The sequence below is a fragment of the Thamnophis elegans genome, chromosome 1 (assembly GCF_009769535.1).
Source record: "Thamnophis elegans isolate rThaEle1 chromosome 1, rThaEle1.pri, whole genome shotgun sequence".
In the NCBI taxonomy this organism is placed as follows: domain Eukaryota; kingdom Metazoa; phylum Chordata; class Lepidosauria; order Squamata; family Colubridae; genus Thamnophis; species Thamnophis elegans.
The window spans coordinates 108,958,846-108,985,131 of record NC_045541.1 but is presented as its reverse complement, the minus strand read 5'-3'; the positions used below and the strand labels follow the sequence as shown (position 1 = coordinate 108,985,131).

At 37.3% G+C, this 26,286-nt stretch overlaps 1 protein-coding gene across 7 annotated transcripts in view; it reads left to right on the top strand.

Moving 5' to 3' along the window:
* The window catches only part of AMBRA1 (autophagy and beclin 1 regulator 1), a 138,538-nt gene that overhangs the window by 92,685 nt on the left and 19,567 nt on the right, over positions 1 to 26,286 (top strand). For all 7 annotated transcript variants that reach the window (XM_032226825.1, XM_032226840.1, XM_032226801.1 and 4 more), the window contains 3 exons: positions 3,134 to 3,322; positions 3,683 to 3,837; positions 17,893 to 18,032. In XM_032226825.1, coding sequence (XP_032082716.1) covers positions 3,134 to 3,322; positions 3,683 to 3,837; positions 17,893 to 18,032 — 484 coding nt within the window. The remainder of the gene's footprint in view (positions 1 to 3,133; positions 3,323 to 3,682; positions 3,838 to 17,892; positions 18,033 to 26,286) is intronic.

Below are 26,286 nucleotides of genomic sequence, written 5' to 3'. Positions count from 1 at the left end.
TCATTGACAATTCTGGACTTCCTTCAGTATTGTGCATAAGTGTTTGATAAAAGAGAATTAAAGCTGACTAGTGCTGTTGCAGCACTTTTCCTGTTGAAAACTCTTCATTCTCAAAAATGCTTATGTTGGCAGATATTATACAAGTAATCCCCATTTAACATCCACTTGTTCAGTGCCCATTTGAAGTTATGATAATGCTGAATGAGGGATACTTACAATGGGTCCAGATAGTTGTGGCCATTGCAGTGTCCTTGCAGTCATGCGATCATAATTTGATGCTAGGCAACCAGCCCACAATTACAACATTGCAGCATCCCGGGATGATGTGATCACTATTGCAACTTTTACTGCCAGCTTCTAACAAGCAAAGTTAATGGACAGAAGGACACAAAACACATGACTGGAGTCCTGTGACTGTGTGGTATCTACCCTATGATGGCAACTAGGATTGCCAGAACTACTGTCATAGGTTGGTGTGGTTATGTAGCATCATGCTTATGATGAACTTACTTAGCGCTGGAGTTCCTAGTCCCAATTACTATGGGTAAGGGAGAACTGCTGGTAATAATTCATAATTTTAATTTACCTAGCTAGAAAAAGCACTTGCAGACAGCTGGTCATTGTAAACTTGAAGCTGAAGTCCATAATATAGTGTTATGTAAGTAACAACAAAGATAGTAAATGTTAGGAAAAATTAAATTGGAAGAACAGAGTGCTTGAAGATAGATTGTAAGTACAATGAGAATCCAGTTTCATTGAGACAAAGTTGTCTACTGATATAGGATTGGTAGGTGTAGTGAGCACATAGTAGGGAAACTGAACTGATACAGGTAGTTGTCCACTTACAAACACAACAGAGTCAAGAATTTTGGTCATAAGTTGTGGTTGAAAGTTGAGGCACCACATGACTGGGCTCATTTTTACAACTGTTTTTACAATAGTCATAAAGCGAATCATTAGATTCGAATCACAACTTCCAAGGGGAATTCTGCAGTCATAACTTTGAGGACAGGTACTAAGTAGCTTTTTAAAAGTCTGTCAGAAGTTTGAATGATCATTAAATGACTGCTTATAAGTCAAGAACTACCATATCTCTATAGGATTTCATTAGGAAGTGGAAATTAAAAGACAAATAAAAGACAGATTGCTGACAAAGGGGATATCACTAGTAAATTTGACTACTGATCCATGAGATAAAAAATGCAGCTAAGGAAAAGATAGGGGAGGGGGAAGCAGTAAGGTACAGAGAAGGCAGTAGTGAAAACCAAATACCCATGGAAAAAGGTTCCTCTATATAATTAGCACAAAAGAAGTGGGGAAAAGAAAACTTTAAGAAACAAACAACATGGAGCCAAATAAAGTAAGACTGTTAGAAGGAAAATTAAAAACAGGAGGCTAAGGAAACAATGGGTAGGTGCACCGATATAAACTCCTGATTTGAGGACATTGACTTAGCACAATATTAAAACCCACCAGCTATGATTCAGATTAATTTATAAATTTGACTAATATGGTTTACTCAATAACCATGGTTAATTTTTCTTGACTTAAAGGTAGAGCTATGTTATGAAAACTCAAGGTCCCATAACTTGAGTGGAGAGTTACCTGGGTGCGTCTTATACTCTGAATGTAGCTCTACCCACCCGCTCCACGCATCACATTTTTGGAGGGTTCCATGCGACGGGGATCCTCACTTTCACATGGCGCCTGATTCCTGAACCTGCCTGGGGAACTGCGATGAAAGCCTTTTCGGGCTGCAGGGTCCCCTCCCTGAGTCCAAAAAGGGTGCATTCAGAGGCCAAACAAGTGCATCGTGTTTCAGGTGGCAGGCTGTTCCAGCACGTGCTGCCAGCGCAGTCGGTCAAAGGAGCTGGCCGTGGACACAGGGCAGGCAGATTAGAGGCAACTGGCTGATTGCCGGCTTGGCGACTTGGCTGCTGGCCACCCAGAGTGCACAGACAGCAAAGGAAACCCGCGTCGTGGCTCTATTAAGATGCGCATTTCACGGTGGGGTACAATTTGGGGGTGGCAGGTGGGGCAGAGAATGGGGTACCCTGGCAGCCGCTTCTTAGAGCCCACGCCCTTAAGTGTCACTGCCAGCGACCATGGTTTTGCGTCCCCTCTCCTGGATAACAGCCGACAGGAGAGGAGAGGCAGCGTGCCGGGTGAAGTTTCACCACCCCCGCCCCAACAAGCAAGGGGAGGGAAGAGTCCAGCAGCGCCTGGGGCACTTCTTCACCACTGGCATGGATGCCGGGCACCCCATTCGTAGTGGGGCACAATTTGGGGGTGGCAGGTGGGGCAGGGGATGGGGTGCCCGGCATCCCTGCCAGTGGCGAAGAAGTGCCCCGCACGCTGCTGGACTCTCCCCTCCTCTCGCTCGTTGGGGTGGGGGTGGTGAAACTTCGCCCGGCACGCTGCCTCTCCTCTCCTGTCGGCTTTTATCCGGGAGAGGGGGTGCGAAACCATGGTCTCTGGCAGCATCACTTAAGGGTGTGGGCTCTAAGAAGCAGCTGCCAGGGCACCCCATTCCCTGCCCCACCTGCCACCCCCAAATTGTATCCACCATGAAATGCGCATCTCTTTCATTGAAAAGGCTTTCATCACAGTTCCCCAGGTAGCTTTGGGAATCATGCTCCAACTGAGGCAGCAAAGATGTTAGCCAGATGAATGCTATGGATGCTGCTGGGAAAGAGGCAGAAAGGTTTTTTCCCTGATTTCCTCCCTCATAATTAGGGTGCGTCTTATACTCTGAAAAATACAGTATATTAAAGTCCCAAAACTTCAAAATGAGGATTTGTTAACTTCAATAGCATTTGTTGCAGATATCTTCAGATGCTCATATTCTAGAATTTACAGTCAGTCAAAGAATTAACATAACAAATATTAAAGTGAAAATAATATATTAATAAAAATAAAGAAAAAATAACTGGGAATATATATAAATTCAATTGCCATCTTAAGGAGAAAAGGTTTTATTCGTCTGAATTCTGCATTACTGACTAACACATTCATATAGATAACAAATCTTTTAGAATTAATTTAGTGGTACTAGAAAAACATATAAATGACTCAAGATTTTGCTGCTGTTCTGAATTAAATTCTAGACTCTTCTCTTTTTTCCCCTGTGTAGCATCTGTGAATGTGCTTGTTCAGAACTGCAAGATATACAATGATGCCAGCTGTGATATTTCTGCAGATGGGCAGCTTTTAGCAGCTTTCATTCCTAGCAGTCAGCGAGGATTTCCTGATGAGGGGATACTTGCAGTCTATTCCCTTGCCCCACACAACTTGGGTGAAATGCTGTATACGAAGCGATTTGGTAAGAGATTATGTGTCAAAGATTTGGGAAAGCTATCAAGACTGTTAACAATATCTTAGAAAGTACATTTTTCCCTGACATCAAACTGATATATGTAATAATTGCATAGAAAAAATAATCCCAACTGTAGATTGATTTGGTAGCAACTGTGGTGAAATATACCATGTGATTACTATGATGTATTTGCTTAACTAAATTTGATCTTGAATTTTGGCTACTGCTATTAGTTGACTAAGGTAATATAAGCAAAGTTTTTTTTAAGATTAATAGCAGTCTACATAAGGGAAACGGAAAAAGAAGGAGGATCAGAAGCAAGGATTCATTAATGAAGATGTTTATTATGGTTTGATTCATGCCTAGGTCCCAATGCCATTTCTGTGAGCTTGTCCCCAATGGGCAGGTATGTCATGGTAGGATTGGCTTCTCGTCGCATCTTGTTGCACCCATCTACAGAACATATGGTGGCTCAGGTTTTCAGGCTTCAGCAACCACATGGAGGAGAGACTTCAATGAGGGTAAGTGGTGTTACCTGTTTAACTACCTCCGTATGTTTATTTGGAAACAGATTGGTATATTAATGAAGCAAAGCTCTTTAAAAGATTGTGGAAGGTAACAGTCTTGCTTTTTCACTACGTTGGCTTTTCACTGCCACTGATTTTTTTGGGTTATTAGAATAAATAGACAAGTAGCAGGAATTACTATGGGAACATTATTATTGGCAGAAATAGTATAAGAATGAAATATTACCACCAGATGAATGTTTAATGTTGTTTAATAGAAATAGGTCTCTTTAATGAGTCAGTGGGTCTATGTTAAATAGGGGTAAATAAAGAGCAGACATCCAGTCCAAATAGGATTAATTGGTTTACCTTGAAAATAACATTTGTCAGTTATTCATGTAACATTGGTTGATATTAATGTTAAATGTTAGTGTTTAGAAATGAAGTGCTTCTTCAGAAAACATGTTACTCTGATAAACCTAAATCACAATGTATTATTAGCCTTCAAATCCTACATTTATTTAAAAAATTATTACTTTAAATCATATTTTCGTATAATTGATCCTTTCTCTATACTCTTTAAGATAAAAGAAAGTGTAAATATTAAGTTCTTGCTCAAACAGGCCATTTATTTAATTGGAAATCACCCCAAATCTTATTAAATACTGAATGAAGTTTCTTATTTTATTTGGGCACTTATAATTCCATGCTTTTTTGGACCTTGACAGTTTTATCAAATAGCTTCTAAAGAATAATCGTGTACTAAATCTGCATTAAAATTAATTGTTAAATTGTTAGCAAAATCAATTATAATGTATATGTTATTACTCCTCAGTACTAAATAATTCTCAATGTTTAAAAAATGAACTTGTTTAATTTCTTTTGTAATTGTGAAAAGCCTATAAGGGAGTTCATAGCAGAGAGTTAGGATATAGTACTTTTATTGTCTTGATGACAAAATTACCCTTTGCATACTACCTCAAAGACTACTTTGGCTGTGGCAACTTTTCAAAATTATTGTTTTAATTTTGTCATTTATTATACTGTGATGTGTTTTATATTGTTACTTTATTTTGTTTCATACATTCTTGGGTATTGTTGTAATTACAGCAGTAAAACAAAGCCTACGGCATTATTTTTTGTCAGTTGAGAGTGATAAAACACTGAAATTCAACAGCCATAGCTCCATCTACTGATAAAACAACACTGTGTTTAGTTTTCAAAATGAGCTACAGTTGGCAGCAAACGTGGGAAAATAAAGTTGGGAAAAACAAAGAGGGTTAGAGAGAAAGCAAATAAAGAAACAGTCAAGCAGAAATTGTAAAAGATACAGAAGGAGAAAGGACATTATGGAGAGTTAGGAGAACATTTGAATAAATTGAGGTTGAATTGGAGGCAGCTTTGATGAAAAACACCTGTCCTAATGGAATTCCCTTTATATAGAAAACTACTTTTATCCCTTCAGTAAAAGTACCCCACTAATTTTTTATTCAAAAACAGGGGAAGGTGCTTGGGGTTTTCCTTCTTTGTGAATTTAATCACCTACAATAATATTGATTTCAAATATTGTAATCTGTAGCTCAAGAAATTGTTATCCAGGTTGTCCATTCAAAATATAATAATGCTACTTCAAACTGGTTTGCATTGAATTTTTATTGATCAGCCTTTTCTTAATAACAGATAAGATGATATAGAATTATGGGAATGCAGAACTAAAAGAAAATGGCACAGAATAAAAAATAAATTACAATTACTATTTGATTTGAAATAAAGGCAGACAGACCTCTCAGGAAAGGAGCTCAGTGTTTAAATCTTAGGGCTTAAATTTGAGATGGTGATAGGAATGAAATATTTCTGGAAAAAAATGACTTTTCTCCTGAGAAAGCATGTTAATTGTACAGAAATAATGTGAAAATGATACATATTAACCTGATTTTAGTATCTATTGATGTTATTGAAAGCAAACAGAGGTGTTTTGAAAACAAGAGCAGTCTTTCTTGGTCTGATCCTAACCTAATAATGGTGAATATTCTGGGCTTAGCATGTTAAAATTTTGGGAAATGCCTAACTTGACTCTGATGGCAGATCAACTCTCCACGAAAGAGAAACAATTCTTAGTATGTTCGTATATTTTAAAAAATATATAGGCCAAACTTGCGGTGCTATGTGTTGTACAAAGAAGCATCACAAAAGCAGTTTACACAAATAAAACAAGCTTAGACAAATGTAAAGTAATAATAAGTAATAAATGCATAACAACATCAAATAGCAATAGCAATAGCAGTAGATGAATATTTGATTATTATTAGTCCATTTCTAAGACAGGTTTAATTGAAACCAAGACAGGTCTTGCATAATGACAAAGTGGCCATTCAAAATTGTGATGGCACTGAATTAAGGGAGTTACAACTCCTTCCTGAAGTTACATTTGTTACAGCACCCCTGCTGTCATCTAAACTCGATTGCTTGGCAGCATGCCTTCTCTTACAACTGTGGGGACACTTCAGTCCCCGTTTCAGACAGTGTTCTCTTTCTGTTGACAGTCTGCACCATTTTTCCATTGACTTTCTTCCTGCAGGTTTCCCAAAAACGAAGACTTTGTTAGTGCAAAGTTGGCTAGGAGCATTGGCAATCATATTGGGTTTTTTTTTCAGGTTCCCCACTGACTTGTGTGAAACTGTCAGGGAATGTTGAAAATGAGGATCACATAAGTATGGCACTGGTGCTGAACAGCAGTAGGCCAGTGGTGCCGAAGTAGCAATAAAATCCCTAAATTTCATTCCCTCAGGAATGCTGGATCCTGACAGCATGCCCTAGGATGGTTACAAAGTACCGTATTTTATGAGCCAGCAGTGTGCAGCAGCTGCCAAAAAAGCCAACACAGTTCTAGGCTACATAAACAGAAGGATAGAATCAAGATCACGTGAAGTGTTAGTGCTACTTTATAATGCCTTGGTAAGGCCACACTTGGAATACTGCATTCAGTTGTGGTCGCCACGGTGTAAAAAAGATGTGGAGATTCTAGAAAGAGTGCAGAGAAGAGCAGCAAAGATGATTAGGGGACTGGAGACTAAGACATATGAAGAACGGTTGCAGGAACTGGGTATGTCTAGTTTAATGAAAATAAGGACTAGGGGAGACATGATAGCAGTGTTCCAATATCTCAGGGGTTGCCACAAAGAAGAGGGAGTCAAACTATTCTCCAAGGAACCTGAGGGTAGAACAAGAAGCAATGAGTGGAAACTAATCAAGGAGAGAAGTAACTTAGAACTGAGGAGAAATTTCCTGACAGTTAGGACAATTAATCAGTGGAACAGCTTGCCTCCAGAAATTGTGAATGCCCCAACACTGGAAGTTTTTAAGAAGCTGTTGGATAGCCATTTGTCTGGAACGGTATAGAGTTTCCTGCCTAGGCAGGGGGTTGGACTAGAAGACCTCTAAGGTCCCTTCCAACTCTGCTATTGTACAGTATTATGATCCAGTGGCTTGAATCTAGGTCTCTCTTATCCCAGTCCAGTCTCTAACTGTTCTAACTTCCCTATTATACAGTGCATTCAGAAAGTATTCAGACCCCTTTCACTTTTGTCAATTTTGTTATGCTGCAACCTGTTTCTACACTTGTTGAAATTCATTTTTTTTCTTCTTAATCTACACTCAGTACCCCATAATGACAAAATGAAAGCAAAATTTTAGAAATGTCTGTAAATATATTAAAAGAAAAAACCTAAAATAGCACATTGGCATCAGACCCTTCACTCAGTACCTTGTTGAAGCACCTTTGGCATCAATTACAGCCTTGAGTTTTTGGGTATGATGTGACATGCCTGGATTGGGGGATTTTCTGCCATTCTTCCTTGCATATCCTCTCAAACTCAGACAGTTTGAATGGTGTCTGATGCCGGATAGCCATTTTCAGGTCCCTCCAAAGATGGTCAATAGGGTTCAAGTCAGGGCTCCGTCTGGGCCACTCTAGAACTTTCCCAGAGTTGTCCCTAAGTCATTCCTGTGTCATCTTAGCTGCGTGCTTAGGATCATTGTCATGTTGGAAAGTGAACCTTTGGCCCAATCTGAGGTCCTGAGCGCTGTGAAACAGGTTTTCATTGAGGATACCCGTGTACCATTCAGCTTTCCTTCAACCCTGACCAGTCTCCCAGTCCCTGTTCCTGAAAAACACCCCCACAGCATGATGCTGCTACCACTATGCTTCACTGTTGGGATGGTATTGGGCAGGTAATTAGTGGTGCCTAGTTTTTTCCAGACATAACGTTTAGAATTGAGGTCAGACAGTTCAGTTTTGGTTTCATCAGACCAGAGAATCTTGTTCCTCACAGTCTGAGAGTCCTTCAGGTGCTTTTTTTTAAATAAACTCCAGGCTGGCTTTCATATTTTGCACTAAGGAGTGGCTTCCATCTAGCCCGTCTGCCATAAAGCCCAGATCAGTGGAGGGCTGCAGTGATGGTTGTCCTTCAGGAACTCTGCCCTATTTCCACACAGGATCTCTGGAACTCAATCAGAGTGACCATTGGGTTCTTGGTCACTTCTCTTACTAAGGCCCTTCTCCCCCAATTGTTCAGTTTGACCGGGTGTCCTGCTCTTGGAAGAGTCCTTGTTGTGCCAAACTTCTTTCAATTGAGAATTACGAAGGCCACTGTATTCTTAGGACCCTTCAGTGCAGCAGAAATTTTATTATAGGTTTCTCCAGATCTGTGCCTTGCAATAACCCTGTCTGTGAGCTCTGCAGGCAGTTTCTTAGACCTCATGGCTTTTGCTCTGCTACAGCATGCATTGTCAGCTGTGAGGCCTTCTATAGAGAGGTGTGTGCTTTTTCAAATCATGTCCAGTCAATTTAATTTACCACAGGTTGACTCCAATCAAGGTGTAGAAACATGTCCGCAATAATCAAGAGAAATAGGGGGCACCTGAGCTAAACTTCAAGTGGTGTTGCAAAGGGTCTGGATACTTATGCCAATGTGATATTTTAGTTTTTTCATTTTAATAAATTTACAGATAATTCTGAAACTCCATTTTACTTAGTCATTATGGGATACTAAGTGTAGATTAGTGAGAAAAAATGAAATTCAACAACTATAGAATCAGGCTGCAGCATACCAAAATTGAACAAAAGTGAAGGGGGTCTGAATACTTTCTGAACGCACTGTAAATATTATGGACTAGATTTCTGAGGTCATCTGAAGTTTTCATTTAGCATTTCAGCAATTTGAAGACCTAGGTCTACACAGTTGTTTTTCACCTATTCTTATTTCTGTGTCTTAAGGTGGCCGTGATATGAAACTATAGGATTTTGCTGGAGTTCAAAAAAACTAAGTCACATGATTCTATGTATTTTGAGTCAGATGAGATTATACTCATCCTTTATATATTTTCTTTCCAAAAAAAACCAGAAAAATATTTACAATAAGCCGCAAAGCTGTTCAAGACTGTTATTGTCCATTATTTAAAAGTTTAAGAAGTCTGTTTTCTTTCATTAATATTTTGTTCTCTTTCCCTTCTCTCTTCTAAATGATTAAACAATGTGTTAAAGAAAAGTGGTATGAAATACAAGGTCTCTACTTGATTAGCCTGTAAAAATGTCAATTCCAGACTAGTTAAATGGCTTCTTTATATTTCATGTGTTATATTTTCAAGTGTTCTTCCAAAGTTTTACTCTGCTTCGTTACCCTTTCATCTGTTCATTGCCATTGCTAATTAGAAGTTTGACAAATGAGAACACAATAACATTTAATTTTGGTTTTAATGATGCTCTTTCAGCTCACAATTAAAAATCACACATAACTTCTTAATTGACAAATTTCAGTGTAACCCTTACAAGTATTTATTTTATTATGGACACCAACCAGACTACAAAAAATTAACAGCAGATGAAACAAAATAAAGCTGTAGTTTATAGCAGGATTCTGGATGCATTCAGAGCAGTGTTGGGTTCCTACCGGTTCGGACCAGTTTGGCCAAATGGGTAGTGGTTTGGCGGCCTGGGTCCCTGGACCCGGCAGTGACCTAGGTCTGCCACGCCCCTGAACTGGTTAAAACAATTTTAATTGCACTGCACATGCGCGCACACAAGCGAACCAGCAGTAGTGCTTGCTGGAACCTACCCCTGATTCAGAGCATCTCTGGCTTTAAAAAGTATGGCAAAATTTGGCCACATTCTTAGAAACTAAATCATATTGGTCTGATAGTAGTAACTGTAGATAGAATAAATAAGAATTGCCTGGATGCATTGTAAAGTAGGGAACTTTGCATTCTTATAAAAAAGACAAAAAAGATATTAGAATGTGGGCTATGGATTCAATAAATATGTTTTCATAAGGATATAGTATTAACTCATAGGAGATTTTTTTTCTATATCTGCCTTTAAATATTGCTGTAAGAAAATTATTAAAACATGCTAAGGCCGGTACTTTTCAGAGTTTATGGACAATTATATAGTCTTAATACTTCCTGGCCTTAAAAATTGAGAGAGGGGGTGCAGCTGCTCAGAAAGTAATTCCTGGGTAGGGCAGGTTGGTCCAGTTGAGCTTCCAAATCTCTCAGGTACATTTCTTAAGTGTGATGATTGCTCAGTCATAGCCCATCATTAAAAAGGCCTCCCTGGAGAAGCCCAATATTGTAGGTTTTGCAAAAAAAACAAAAAACAAAAAAAACATCAGAAAAGGCTGAAACTTTAAACAGTATGCAATAATGCAAATCCTTGTGTCAGTTTCAAGTTTAGTCAGTCCTGCCTGCCTCTTAATACTATGTTAGGAACGTATGGAGCCAATTGAAACTTGGTCCTTGGAAATTTGGACTGAACCTTTTCTAATTAGGCAGAAGAGCCCCTCTTTCCTCTTGGCTCCCAAGACTACTCTCACATACTGTTACAATTAAGATATTTGTAAACTGAGCATATTTCTGTTGCAGGCATGCTACCCAAATGAAAATTTGCAGAGAACATAGGATTTGAAATAAGGATGGGTATTCACCATTGGATTTAATTCAGGACTGGTTCAACTAAAAAACCCAATATGCAGCATGGAGATGTCCTACTTAAGAAATTTGTACAACTTCAGAAGGAAAACAAGAGTGATTCTTGGGGGCGGGGGATTCAAGTTTGAGGGAGTAAATAATTTCATTTTTGTTACAGTTTTATATATACATTTGCATGAAAACGGAATTTATCATGGAAAAAATCCTAAGCAACATTTGCAAAAAATGAGAAGAATGTGTAGGGGAGGATGGGAAATAAATAAAAGTCTAAGCAAAAATGACTCAAGAATGTTTGATGTTCTGTTCCAAAGATGCAGAAAGCACAGTAGAAGACTAATGATTAGTAGATGTGAAGCAATCAGTGATATCGACAGAAGAAATTGAACATTCAACCAATGCTACAGTCTTTCAGATTTCATAAACAACAACATGGGAAAAAACCCATCCCCTATCAACTCTTAAAAATATAGAATAATTTTCCAATATATTACTTCTTACCCTTCCAGAAAGGTGCAATTAGGGGATCTCATAAAATTATCCATTTTGAATAGATCCCTATCCACCCCAGAATTGGCTTATACTATGAGCTTTGGGAGAAATTACAGATTTTTGGAAGCACGCTTTGTTTTCAACCCTATACATTTTTAAAACACTAACGAAGCATCAGATGGCAGACTTTAATTATCCTAACACCGTTAGAAGACAGATTCTGCCAAACACAATCTTTTTCAAATTTCTTGTCTTCCTTGAAAAAAAAGAGGAAAGAAGGTGATCAGCTATACAACAGGGAAGGACTTAATTGAAGAAGAGGAGGAAGTATGAACATGTGACAATAGCAACCATGATAGACTGTATTTTTTTATTGCAAGAAAAACTAACGCTGAGTGTAGTGTAACATTTATCCTGAATTAAAAAAGCAGATTCTAAACAATCCAGCATATGTTTAAGTAGGAGTCTATATTTGGAGAGTGAAATGCCAAATAGATCTCACCAGATCAGATAGCTACCATAAAATGCGTAATGGAGTCAGCAAGAAAACAATAAAAAGGGTTACTTTTGCATTATTGAATGGAGCAGGCCCTTCATTATGTAGACCATGTCAGAACATAGTATATTAAGATCCATATGTTTGCCAAAACATCTTGAGAATTTTTGAGCACCTTCTTCTTTTAGAACTGAATTTGTAAAACTATTGTTTATGATAGTGTGAGATAATATAATATTGTTCCCATTTCTAGGTAACTTGTATCCCAAATATATTAGAAGAATGGCAAAACTGTATGCAATGGTAACTGGAATCAAAATCAGAAGTTAACATTTAAAAATGACATCACATTGTTAGGCAAAAGTATCGTAGATTTAGAGCTCATTGTGAAAACAACAATGGTGGAATAACGTTAAATGTTAAGACAAATATAATAGCAGTAAACACTGGCAAAAATATTTCCTTACAGCTCAGTTCAGCAGTGGAATCAGTTATCAAGGCTGGGCTCTTCTTCATTATATTGCTCAGTTTTCAAACAGATCTTAATTAGGATTTTTCTATTCTGCACTGTCTTGGAATTAATATCCATGTATCTTCAATAAGTCATTCTAATTCTAGGATTCAGATGCAGCTTTCAAGAGCCCCACCTCAGTAGAGTCATCCTTTTAATTCGGATCAGGATTGACAAAATCTGAAGCCCAGACCTGGTATGGAGCATCCAGAGAAATGCAGCAAATGAAGTTATAGCTAGACTGATATGTAGAAATTAATTTTGTACTTTGAAAGCTTGTTTTGAATGAGCTACATTGACTACCAGGAAACATCACATGGCTGTTTCATTCTAATTGAGATTTCAGATATGGTGTGGAGGAAATAAGGAATGGTCTTGCAGGATTGGAGGAAGAGCTGCTATCAAGACAATAGTCAGATAAGAGGGGCTTGAGCCCAGGCCAAGAAAATAACTTGAGAAAGGTCTCAAAGGATACCCTTACCCAATTCACATAAAGATAAGATAAGACTAAGGGAAACAACATTCCAATGTGCAAGTTCTGTTACAATAGCTATATAGTATTGTTTCTTATCTGGTCTACCTTGATGGGCTGACTTAGGATAGCTATATATGGAGCTCAAATCATCCTCAAGGAATTTAATTAATTGCAGTATAAATGACTCGATACAGTGCTTTAGGAGTTATCCAAGGCTTGGCATTCAGCAGTTATAGGAAGGTACATTTGAAAGTGTTAAGAGAAATAGTGTATACAGTCTACCTTCCCTGAAAGCTCCCAGAGAAGACACAGATACAGGAAATATGTTGTGTCCCCATTTATGAGGATTTATATGACTTCCACCAACCCTTTTTGAAAAAGGGGGATTTCTCTATTTTATTTTATTTTGAATGAGATGGACTTTGAACCTGAATTAATCTTTCAGTAAGGTCAAGCAAACCAAATAGAAAATGTGCATTATTTAACCCAAACCATCAATTGAAACAATATCTCCATGACAATGTTAAAAGCTGCTTAAGTACATTATAAAGGTAGGCTTAGAAAGCAGCTGAAGTATTGTCATTTCTGAGTGGTTGATTTGTAAATTGTCATTCATTGCTTATCTGCCAACTATTGAATCTCACATTAAGTAATCTGGCAAAGTGTTCTAGTAAGAATGATCATATATCCCTTCTTAGGAACAGACCAGATAATTATGTAGAAAATGCTTTTAAGTGACTGTCAACTATCAGCTAGGTAGAAAAAAATTAATAACTGCTTTTTTGAGAGTTACATAATGTAACTCTCACTGGGATTCCTGCTTATTTTGAAAAAACTTAGAATCTTGGTTCATTAGCCTTCCTGTTTAGCTTGGTGACACATTACAACAATTTTCTCTAAATTTCAGATTATTGGACAGTAATGTTATTGGTTCCAGAGAATACAACCATTATCTATATTGGTTAGAGATTATGGAAGTTGTAGGTCAACAGATCTGAAGAGTGCTTTGCAGCTTAGGAACTGGCAAATTGTGAAATCAAAAGGACGTATAGTCCAGGAAAAATCAAGAAACATACTCCATTTATATTTCTTTAACTAATTTAAAATGTTCTGTACATCGGAACTGAATGAGAAAGTTTTTTGAATGACCAGTCCCCATCTTCTTACAAAATGCCATGTTTCCCTGAAAATAAGACAGAGTCTTATTTTCTTTTTCCTCACAAAATTTGGCTTGGGCCTTATTATGAGGGGAGGGTTTATTGTTTTGGGGGTGCTGGGTGGCTGCTCTCTTGCAAGCGAGCTCCCAAAGACAGGCACAGCCTCATGTGTCAGTGAATGGCGCTGTGCCCAGCTGGAAAGGGGGTTTACCAGGTGGCTGTTCGTGAGTGTGGTCGCTTCATGGCTGTTGTGTTGCGCTGCTGCGACAGTGCAACACAGCCATTTGCCCATGAGGCTGTGCCCGGCTCTTTGGGAGCCCACTCGCAAGAGAGCAGCCGCCCGGCAACCCCCTCTTCAGCTGGGCACAGCGCTGCTCACCAACCTAGTGATGTTCCGAAGGCGCCAAGCAATGCAATCACTTCCCCCACCCCCCGGTTCTCGCAGCTTGACACCTTCAGGACACCGCTAGGTTGGTGGGCGGCGCTCTGACTGGCCGGAGGTGGGGGTTATCCAGGGGACTTATTTGTGGGGGAGGGATTATATTTTTTCCCAGCAGAAAAATGTGGCATGGCCTTATTATCAGGACATATCGTATTTTCGGGGAAACATGGTATTTTTTGTTCATATTCAGTTTCAATTTCTTACTAAATAATAGTAATAATTATAATAAGTATAATAATAATTATTATAATAAATAATTATTAAAATAATAATAAAGACAGCCAACTTAATATTCCATATTGTTGATCATTTTAATCCTATCAAGTTTTTTTAAAAGAATTTTAAACAAATTCTCAGTGAAAAATAATCTCATAGTATCAAACCTGTGGATAAAACACTAATTTTAACTTCATATAGCACATATAAGAAACATTGTAGTTTTTCCATTCCCAACTTCTTTCCCTTTGCATCTATCCACTTCTTTTTATGACCTTACTATCCCTGTTGCCCGCCCTGCAATTGCTAGGTTTGTTTTGCTTTTCCTGTTGCTTTATTATCTATAATTCTCCTTCAATTCTATAGAACCTGATGTGGAATTCTTTCAGGTTTATGACAATGGCTTTATCTTGTTCTCATTACCAATATCAAGAAGAGTTTGTTTTAACTTTTGTGCACTGAATTAACTTGTTAAAAATAGTACACAAGCACAATATATAGTACATGTAGTAGAGACTTACTACATATTCATTTTATGATTCAGGTTATTAAATGTCCTTGTTGCTTCAAGGATATTTGCTTATTTTCAGTTATTTATTCTGGTTTAGAGCAACAATACGAAGAGCTAGTTTGACTGCTATTTTGCTTGGGAATCAGTTCAGATGAGAATGGACTTAAGTTTATACATTTATGAGCTGAAATACAGCAAAGATATAAACAAGATTGCTGTGGATTGATTTTTCGGTCTATGTGAAACTATTGAATATGCAGAGAAGATTTAACACTTTAAAAGACTGTAGTATACCAGGGAAAAGGCAGCAGTCTGATTGTCTCCTTCCCCCTCAGGATCATCAGACTGTTTGTTGTCTGTTGTATCTAATAAACTTTTCAGAACTGTGTGGAAAACTTAAGACTATTATTTGTCTCCGACAGGCCAATGGTATATTAGGTGGCTTAAAGGCTAAAGAAAAGGTTCAAGTTAATAGCCAGCTAAGTAACACAAGTCCCAAGGTGTGCACTTACTACCTAGAAAGATTGAATTTAGAAAGCAATATTTGAGGGCTTAGATTTCCGACAACAAATTCATAGATTTGGAAGAAAAATAAACAAAGGCGTAAGAGCAGATCCTGGAAAAAAAGAAGTGAAAGTCATTTTGGTTTGGGAAAGTCAATAGGAAGGCATTGTGGTTAATCTCATCATAGCAAGCTAGGCAAAATACTCAGGAGCACTCTACACAAGAGTAATCTCTGTATCCTACAGAGTGTTCTTGTGAGGAACAAGTCAGCTATACCAAGAAGACAGCTTATGTTGCAATTACTGTTGTTCTGACAAGGTAAATTGACAAAGAGATGAAATTAGGATATCATTGGGTGATGTGACATTTGATAGAAAATTTGCTATAGAATAAGAGAGGAAATGTTATCTTTGGTGTAAGTATGAATAGATACATCCTAAATCAGCGTTTTTTCCTTAATCCTATTTGGAGTATTTGTATAGTGGGAATTAAACAAATATACCCGATCATTGAACAGTTGTTCTATATTTTATTCCAATAAAGCTGCTTTTTAAAAATCTTTTAAAAATGTACGTGTGCTTTATTCTCACATCAAGTATATTTAAAAAAAGAGATTATAGTTTTGTTTCTATTTATCTGATAATGATAGATATATCAGGGGAAATTAATTTTGGATTTGTTTTTGTTTTTTCTGGAAAGATAAGGAATAGGAGGATAAATTCTCTCCTCAAAACAGTGCAGTAGAGTGGAGATTTCCCCCTAATCCTGCAGGGAGGTTTGGCCACCATGGTGGTGAGAACCATCCTCCTTCCTATAATTCACAATATTAAGCATCTCTGGCATGGATGATTTAGGCCATATGGAGCTATGCTCTCATAGACAATTAATTGATGTTTGTGAAGAAGTTGAGTTCTTTTGATAGATGCAGATGGATTACAATTTCCCAATGGAAATGAACAGTAAGTGTGGTATAGCAATTGCTAGATTCAAGGAGTCATTTCCAGCCACATATCTTAGCAAGAAGCATTTGCCTAAGATAAATTGTTTATTAATAAAGCAAGTTTGCATTATGATCCCCTAGTGTATTTTCTCCCCTCTTACATCTTAAAACAGTGCTTATTTTTCTGAATAAACGCTACTTGGCTCTTATAAAAGGCTTATTGTTATAGCCCCATTAAAACTGGAGTGCATACCATAATCTCCATGGCAACAGATACAATCAGTGTATATTGGATTCTTTGTTACACAGTCAAGAGAATAGGACAGGTATGCTGAAATCATGTTGGTATTAATGATAACACCAAAGAGTTGACAGTCTCAAATTACATTGAAGTTCTCCAAATGCCACTTACTTTTGGAGAAGATAAAATGCCCCAAAACATTTATTTGAATGTTTTTTTAAAGTGGGCAAAGTTATTATGTATTCTACTAACATTCCTTTTATTGGTGTGAAAGTTTATTCATATATCACTATTAACTTCTCAGTTGTTATCCTTATCCCCTTTTTTTTAATACTCACTCCTATACACAAACACACTAGAGCCATTTTGATGTAATGAGTAAGGTGCTGGACCAGGACTAAGAAGAGCTAGGTTCTAGATATACAAACTAGTTGAGTAACTAGCCAATCATCTCAGTCCTAGACTGGAAAGACCTTATCTACCAAACTGCTCTGGACTGATAGATTACAGTTACAGTTCATAACCTTGAAGGAAGAGATTTTCCCCTTGCCATAGATTTATTGGTCTGATAATAATGTGTGCACACTCACACATACATGCATCAAAAATATCCTCATGTCCTTAAATGATCAGAGGATAAAGAAGTAAGAGTCAATAAATTAAGAAATCACATGACTTAAACATAAATATTTACTAAGCATGATTTCTTCTCCCCACTCCATTCTCTCTTTTAAAATTCTGGTTTACAACATTCTCTGATGTTTCAACTTTGATACATACCAGTTTTGTGTTTTTCTGCAATAGAGAACTGAAGCACCTATGTATTTTTTATAATGTATGAATCTTTGGGTCTGTGATATTTGCTGATGTTTGTAGAGAGGCTTAATAAAATTCTGATCTCCATCCCAGTCCCAAGACTTGTTAATACTTGGAGTTGTTTTGCTGAAAAGAAGGCTGTCAAATTTTTTAATGTTGAGGATGATTGATACTAAATTTTTCACTTTGTTTCATATTACTTATTTTATTTGCAGGATGTGATCTTCTTCCAAACTTAGTTTTGTATGTTTGAATCATTGTTATTCTATTTTGTTTCTCTTGTTTTAGAGAGTGTTCAATGTCTTGTACCCAATGCCTGCCGATCAAAGGAGACACGTCAGCATAAATTCTGCTCGCTGGTTACCTGAGCCGGGTTTAGGATTAGCTTATGGCACTAATAAAGGGGATCTGGTGATTTGCCGACCAGAGTAAGTGGCATGATTTAAAACTTGAAGATTATAATAAACTTTGATTTTACTAGAAACTTTCTAACCATTTGTTCATTTTCAGTAGTTTATTTGGAATTAAATTTAAATCTTTTTTATGATGAAATTTTATTGGGTTTTTTAACCTAAATTATCACTACAGTTAAATGGGCTTGAGGTATATTTGGGGATTGTGAAAAGAGGAAAATCTGACTAACTTTGCTTGCAAATCTGTGTCATTGTTGTAAGGAAAGGGAAGAGCCTCGTTTCAGAGATTGACCTGAATTCTAGAAGTAATAAAAAACTTTTAAGATGTTTCTTCTGGGTGCAACTGAAGTTCAGGATAGAATCAAAGACCTTATAGTTCATTTTTCTTCTCTTGTATAATTTAAAGATGAGGCACATCATTTTTCATTGCTTTGTGGTGGAAATATATATTGAATAAGAATAATTAAAATCAAAGATACAAATCTGACTCATAATACTGTGGAGCCAGCCAATTTCCTCTCTTCTCTTCTGGGTTTTTAATGGGGTTTCAGATGACATTTCCACTTGAATGTGCCATGATTCAAGTGTTCAGTTGCTACAATCCTTTATACTGGTTTTCTCTAAGTTCTGATAAAAATTAGAAATTTTGGTAGGAATAGGAAAGCTGTGGCTTTCTATATTTTGCTGAATCACAACTATGTTGAAAGGGCTAAGCGTAACTCAATTAGTAAATACTTTCCTAACAGCACAGTATCAGAAAGATAGCTTTCACCTCTTATGTATGTCTTATAATTTTTTTATTTTATTTATTAATTATTTCAATGTTGAGGCCATCCAACTCCATAGCAGATCTAAGACATTACTAAAAAGCAACATGTATCAATAAAAAAGAATGGAGCTGACCAATAGACAGAATCAATACTTTTAAAAATTTGTAAAGCAAAAACAGTTCCAGAAAGGAGCATATACTCAGGTACAAATAGGTGAGATTAAAAGAACATTATTAACACGTCCTTGACAAAACATAAGACTGCATCAGATTTAAATTTAGGCTTTGGTTATTGATTAGATTTTTAATTATTTTATTTTAGATAACTGGTTGGTATCTTCAAAAAATAAGCATGCCCACTAGTGAAATCCCATCCCTTGGTTCCTTGCTCTATTTACAGATTTACCTTCCATTTCAGCTTAAATATGCTTTGCAATAAAAGTCTAAACTGATTTTCCAGTTGTACGTAGATGTGCACAAAAGTTACGGTTGAATAAACCCATTGGGCGGAATAGCAATTATTAATCCGAAAGTAACACATTTTTGTCAGTGCCAAATTTTCTAATAAGTAATAACTTCAACAAAGAACAATCGTAATATGCAGACTTAAAGCTTTATAGTTTGGTGTAATCATTAATTAATCATCTATTAAAATACATTATAAAGTATTTGTAGTTTCTGTGAAGCACTTTCACCTTCTGTGAGGCACTTTAAATCAAAATTTTAGTCCTACTAGCTACATAGCTTCAGCCTTATCATGCATTATGGGAGGTTGACCCAATTTCTTTGCCAGACCATTCAATCGGTAGAAGAGATGCCTCCCAGCAAGAGAGTCCCTAGTGCATCATTTTCCTTTTAAGAATAATAAGCCTTGGCTCAGGACGCTTTGTGATGAGAAGATGGACAGGATTGTATTGATCTCTACTCTTGGATTCTTTCTCTAAAGTTCATATAGATACCAGCTGCGAACTAATACCATAACAGATTAGCAGGTTTTGCAGAAAATACAGGATTCTTTTTTTTTTTTTTGGCTGTAAGAGACCTAAAGCTGATACTATTCTGGAATTTATTTGTAATTATTGGAACAATATGCCCCCCCAACCTAAATTATAATGTTGTCATCCAAAACAGCATTACCTTTGTTAAGATTAAAGATTTTATTGATCTTTACAACATATTTTTCTGAAGATGGAGTCAGGCATATGCCTATATTATTTTTAAAAGTTTTGCTTTTATATTTTTTTAATTTAGTGTGTTTTTATCAAATTAAGGAGAATTTTATTTAATGATTGTGCCTTCTGGTACGCTAAGTATATGACTTACTTTGTATGCTTCTTCCTCTGCCTTTGAGATATGTTAAAGCATTGATTGATATAATGCAGCTTGTTTGTAACTAGAAAATTCAGGCATTCACTGTAGAATACCTTGACAAGTGTGAGATATATTGTGTATAAAACTCTTAAACCTACATACATTTTAAATAATTTTAGTAAATTGAAGAACAGCCACATGCTGAGGGGGGGGCTGATGTCGCAACGAGACGACATGAAATCTTGGAGCCCCAGGATTGCTGTCGATATCTCTGCTGCTGGATGGTCCTTTTGGACCTAAACCGTCCCATAGAGACGGTGATAGAGAAGGGCACGTCCTGCTGATCTCAGGGACATCGCAAAGTCCCTGATGGATCCAGGAGAAGCTCTTTTTTCCAGTGAAAGAGAAGCAACCATTGAAGCTGCAGAAGGTTGGGACAGTCCCTGAATGGAAGGAAAGCAGGAGAGAGAGTGTGTCAAAATGGTGAGATAAATTTTACTATTAGAGAAGAGAATACCCCAAAAGACTTAGAGTAAATAGCAATAGCAGTTAGACTTATATACCGCTTCATAGGGGTTTCAGCCCTCTCTAAGTGGTTTACACAGTCAGCATATCACCCCCACAGTCTGAAAAATTAAAATTGAAGACAGAAGAGAGCAAGCGGCGAATTAAACCTGAATTAAACTTAGTGTGTTATCTTTTTTTTGGGATGGAACTTTTACAAATGCCTCTTACTTTTTAAATTGGACTGGTTTCTTTTTTCCCTCTTCTATTTTTCCTCTTTTTTCATATTTGTGGATTATGATTTTTCTTCTTTTCTTTTTACAACGCTCAGCTGGATTGTTTGCGTTTAAGCACTTTTTTTTTCTTAAGTTCAGAATTTAAAAAGAGGGGTAGAGGCAGAGGAAAAAGAAGCAACTGCCATCTAGAGGCTGGAGGCTTGGAAACATTGTTTTTTTTATTTCCTTTGAACATCTGACTCATAGGTTTAGGTTTTAGGTTTTATTGGGATTTATATGCCGCCCTTTTCCCTGAGGGGACTCAGGGCGGCTTACAACCACAGGGGAGGGGAAGTGCAAGGTCAAAACAAACACTTTGTGAACAAAAGAAAAATAATAAAACACAACTTTCATTCAGCAATCAAACACTCGGGCGGGTAATTGGAAGCCTATCCCCAGGCCTGCTGGGAGAGCCAGATCTTGAGGGCTGCGCGGAAGGTCTGGATCGTGGTGAGGGTGCGGATCTCCATGGGGAGCTCGTTCCATAGGGTCGGGGCAGCAACAGAAAAGGCTCTCCTCCGTGTGGTCGCCAGTCGACATTGACTGGCAGATGGAATTCGGAGGAGGCCCAGTCTGTGCGATCTGATTGGTCGATTTAGGGAGGTAATCGGCAGAAGGCGGTCTCTCAAGTACCCAGATCCACTACCATGGAGTGCTTTAAAGATGGTCATCATTATCCTGAAGCGCACCCGGAGACCAACAGGCAGCCAGTGCAGCTCGCGGAGGACAGGTGTAACGTGGGCGAATCGAGGTGCGCCCACTATCACTCGCGCGGCTGCATTTTGGACTAGCTGTAGTCGCCGGATGCACTTCAGGGGCAACCCCATGTAGAGCCCATTGCAGTATTCCAGTCTAGAGATCACAAGGGCTCGAGTGACTGTTGTGAGGGCCCCCCGATCTAGGTATCTTATACTTCAAGGCTCCTGATTTTGTTTATTGGAAGGGATAGTGGGAAGAGTACGGATTGTTTATGCAGGTGCTCTTCTGGAGTACTATCAATAGCTGGACTAGCTGGACTGAGTGAAGAGAAAGCCTTGACTAGAAAGATTATAGTGAACTTGTTTGAAACGTAACACAAAAGCTTTGGATGTTTTAGAGGCAGTGTTTATAACCTGGAAGAATGGCGCAACATGAAGAAGAAGAAGAAATAACATTGCAAGTGATTATGTTAGAAATTCAAAAAGTACAAATAAATACAAAAAACATTGAAAAGAGGATGGAGAACATAGAACAAAAAACAGAAAAAATAGAGGGAAAAGTTAAAAATATTTATAAAATGATGGTGAAATTTGAGGATAGAGTTCAAAAAATTGAAGAAAAATATGAACCAAGTGATAAGAAAATTGTTGATATTGTCAGCAAATCAAGCGTGGTTGGAAACAACACAAGTGGAATGTTGAAAGGAGAGATTAACAAACTGGAACCCTATCTCAAATCTCAAAACATGGAAGAAGAAAAGAGAGATAATTTGGTAGAAACAATGAGAGAAATTCTGGCAGAAGCACCAGTGATAACTAAAGGCAAGCAGATGGAAGGAACAGATGGAGGGTTTTGAGTCTTTACAAGATATGCAACGAACAACAAGGTGCCAAGAGAAGTCCACATAAGACATCAAGAAAACAATTAGAATACAAATGCCACAAATGGCAAGAGATATAGGACTGCACTACTACTGGAAGGATACAGGATGATGAAATGAAATGTTACAATAAAAATTAAGTTAAACTTAGTTAAATTTAGAGTATTATGTATAAAATAAAGTAATAATAGTTATAGCTAAATAAATGATTAATAATAATAATAATAATAATGCATATATATGCACTAGATTGAGAATATGAATTTTTATATAAATTGTAAGTGAGGACTATGGAGAGGATGTTGAAAAGCTTTGTTATAAAAGATAAATAATTCTGTATAGAGTAGAATATAACAATGTAATAATATTGGATGATTTCAGGATGATGAAATGCCATAATATAAATTTATTTTAAATTTAGAATATTTTACATAAACAGGATGTAATAATAGCTATAGTCAAATGAATTTTCAATAACCATAACAAATGTATACATATGTATTAGAATGATATGAGTGTATGTAAATTGCAAGTGAAGACTATTGTGAGAAAGCAACCAATCGACACACTGTAAGTAATTGGAGAAGGGCTTTTATTTTGTGCGTGTTTATGTCTGTTTGTCTAAAAATAAAAACTTTTATTAACAAAAAATCAGTCACATGCTGGTGTCTTAAGCAGTTGAGTATATTTGGTACTTAATCACCACACATAGAAGCTGCTCATGGTTTCTTTTTATTTTAATGTAAAAATTGGGGAGGGCAATTTTCCCAGAATCACAGACTCACCCAATCAGCTGGAGATAATACCAGAAAATTCCAATCCCTTACAACGTTTTTTCCCACTGAGGGTTTATGGTGGAAAGGTGATTGAGGTGTCTGGTTTTGAGGGATAACGTGGAATAACTTGCTTCTCAATTGACTTGTGTTTCAATTTTTCCCTTATATTCCAATGGGTTTCAAATTATCATATTTTTCGGGCGATCAGACACACTTCCGTCCTCAAAAAAGTGGATGGAAATGTCTGTGTGTCTTACAGAGCGAATGTTATCAAAGACCAACCCACCCAATGGCCCCCACTCTTCGACCTCTGCCTCCCAACAATTTGCCTCCTTGCAGCAAACAGCAAACAGCTTGGTCAGCTTCAGCACAGCCTGATTTAGCATGAGCAGCAGATTGGCGGTTCGATCAGCCTCCTGGAATACCGACATTCAGCTGTTCCAGGCTGCGGGGATTGCCATTGCCCATCACTGCCTCTGCGCGCCCCATTTTCAACCTCCACACGTCCTGCTTTTGACTTCTGCATGCTCCATTTTTGGTTTCCATGCATCCCATTTTCTGTACGTCCTGTTTGGCAGCGATAGGTGGCAGCAATCTCCACACCTGGAACAGGCCAAAAATGGAACGAATAGTGGCCGAAAATGAGACGCATAGTGGTCGAAAACAGGCCAAAAATGGGACACATGGAGGCAAAGAAATGGGGTGCAAAGGCGGCAATAGACAAAGAAATGGGGGGCAAAGGCGGCAATAGACAGTGGCGATCCTCACAGCCTGGAACAGCTGATCGTCGGTATTCTGGAGGCCGATCGAACTGCCAATCACCTTTTTTCTCGTTTTGCTCTCCAAAAGCTAGGTGCGTCTTATAGTCTGAAAAATACAGTTATTTCATTTATTTAGTTTATAGTTATCTCAGGGAACAGAATATGCTTTGCAAAGTAAAACCATGAAGCGTGACATGTTTTTGGGCTAGTCTGGATAGCCTCATGTTGGTTGTGGTGGCTATGAATTTTTATGCTGCTTGGATGGTTTTAATACGGATGCTTAAATAATTCAGAACAATTGTTAAATGAATCCTCAGACCCAAATGTGGATCCATGTTTATCAGTTCAGACAAAAAGACAACTTGGCATTGAAATGGAAAAGACATCAAAAAAAAATCTCTAAGTCTGTTATAAATATTCACTCCACATTGTCTTTTAGTTTCATAGAAACAAATTGTAGCAACTTCCTAAAATTGATTTTTCAAGAGGCAACTGAGATTCTCCATAGACATGTAGCAACTTCTCTTTCTTATCTAATTTGGTGTAGAGTCAAGTACTAGGAGGACATCTCCATCACCTAGTTTCCCAGTTTAATTGTAAACACATCAGGTTGGCATTGTATTACTCATTGACCTGGTATTTAAGAACAGTGCCAGCAGATGAGAGAGTAACCTGCAATTACTCTTAGGTGTATAGCAGCAGGAAGGGTAGGCACTATGTAACTAACCTCCATTATTCTTATCTGACATATTAATTAATCCCAAATTGTCATACTTCCTTCCATAATCCCAGTTAGATTTCTCTCATTAGCCCAGGTTACATTAAAAAAAAAATTCTCCCAGGTTCTTATCTTTGTTTCATTGCTGAAATGAGTTTCTCACAAAGGATTTCTCCTCCCTTCAGGAACAATTATTTTGGGGGTAACCTTTCATCTGCATTAAGGCCTTGGGAAAACATGTCTTTGGCTGATGCGGCATACATTACATGTTTTTCTACATACTTCTCAATTAGGCAATTTGTTTTAATTGGTAAGATTTACTTCTGGATTCTTTAAATTCTTCTAGGAATTCTGTCATAGTTGTTTACCCACATTCTGTGCCATATTTCGTAACTTTGAACTTGGAATACTGATTTAAACATTTTGCAACCCCAATACTATAATAGAATAACATAGAGTCATTTGTTGGGGTTGTTATGAACCATGTGTCTTGGAGGAAAGTAAATAAATATTTAACACACATTAGCGAGAGAACAGGCAGTCCTCGACTTACAACCACAATTGATCCCAGAATTTATGTTGCTAAATGAGAAATTTGTTAAATTTTATTCCATTTAACGACTTTTCTTGCCACATTTGTTAAGTGAAGCAGTGCAGTTGTTAAATTGGTCACACAGTTGTTAAGTGAATCTGGTTCCCCAATTGACTTTGCTTGTTAGACGGTTGCAAAAGAGGATCACATGACCCTGGGACACTGCAACCATCATAAATATGAATCAGTTGCCAAATATCCAAATGTAAATCATGTGACCATGGGGTGCTGTAGTGGTCATACGTTTTTCAGTGCTGTGAATTTAAATAGTCACTAACTGAACTGTAGAAAGTCAGGACTACCTGTACAAAATTAAAAACATGTTTCCGTTGTAATCATGAATCAAATATACTGTGTTTTGGAAGTTCAGTGAGAACCATTTGGAGATCACAGTCTGGCTGAACTAAAACTGGGAAGATTTTGGTGGTTATGGATGTTAACTGGAGGGATCTTAGAAATCAAGTAGGGCAAGACCATGTTTATTGTATTTTAATTTTTTATTTATTTATTTAATAAACTAATATGCTGCCCATCTCACCAAAGGTGACTCTAGATGGCTTACACTTACTTAATAAATGTGCCTATAAAATATTAAAACAATAGATATCTTATATTTAAAATTCAGTTAAAATTAAATGCTATCCTATCAACTCCTATGTTTTCCCAGTAGCTTCGTGTCCTTTATTTCCACTTAGCTGCCACCTTTAAGGCCCTGTCCTTTTTCTCCTCTCCCCACTTTCAAACAATTCTGCCCAGAGGTTGTGTAATTTGGTCCAGAGATGGAACAACCATACCTGACACTTTAGATTAGGAAGGATCTTCTTTTCCAAACTTTGAAAATATGTCCTTGTTATTACAAAAATAAAGAAGATTGAGGAAATCAAAGAAAGCCTGGTGTTTTATACAACTGTAAACACTCTGAATTGAATATATTTTAAAACATTAATTACATTGGTATGTTATGTAAATTAGAAATGAATTTAC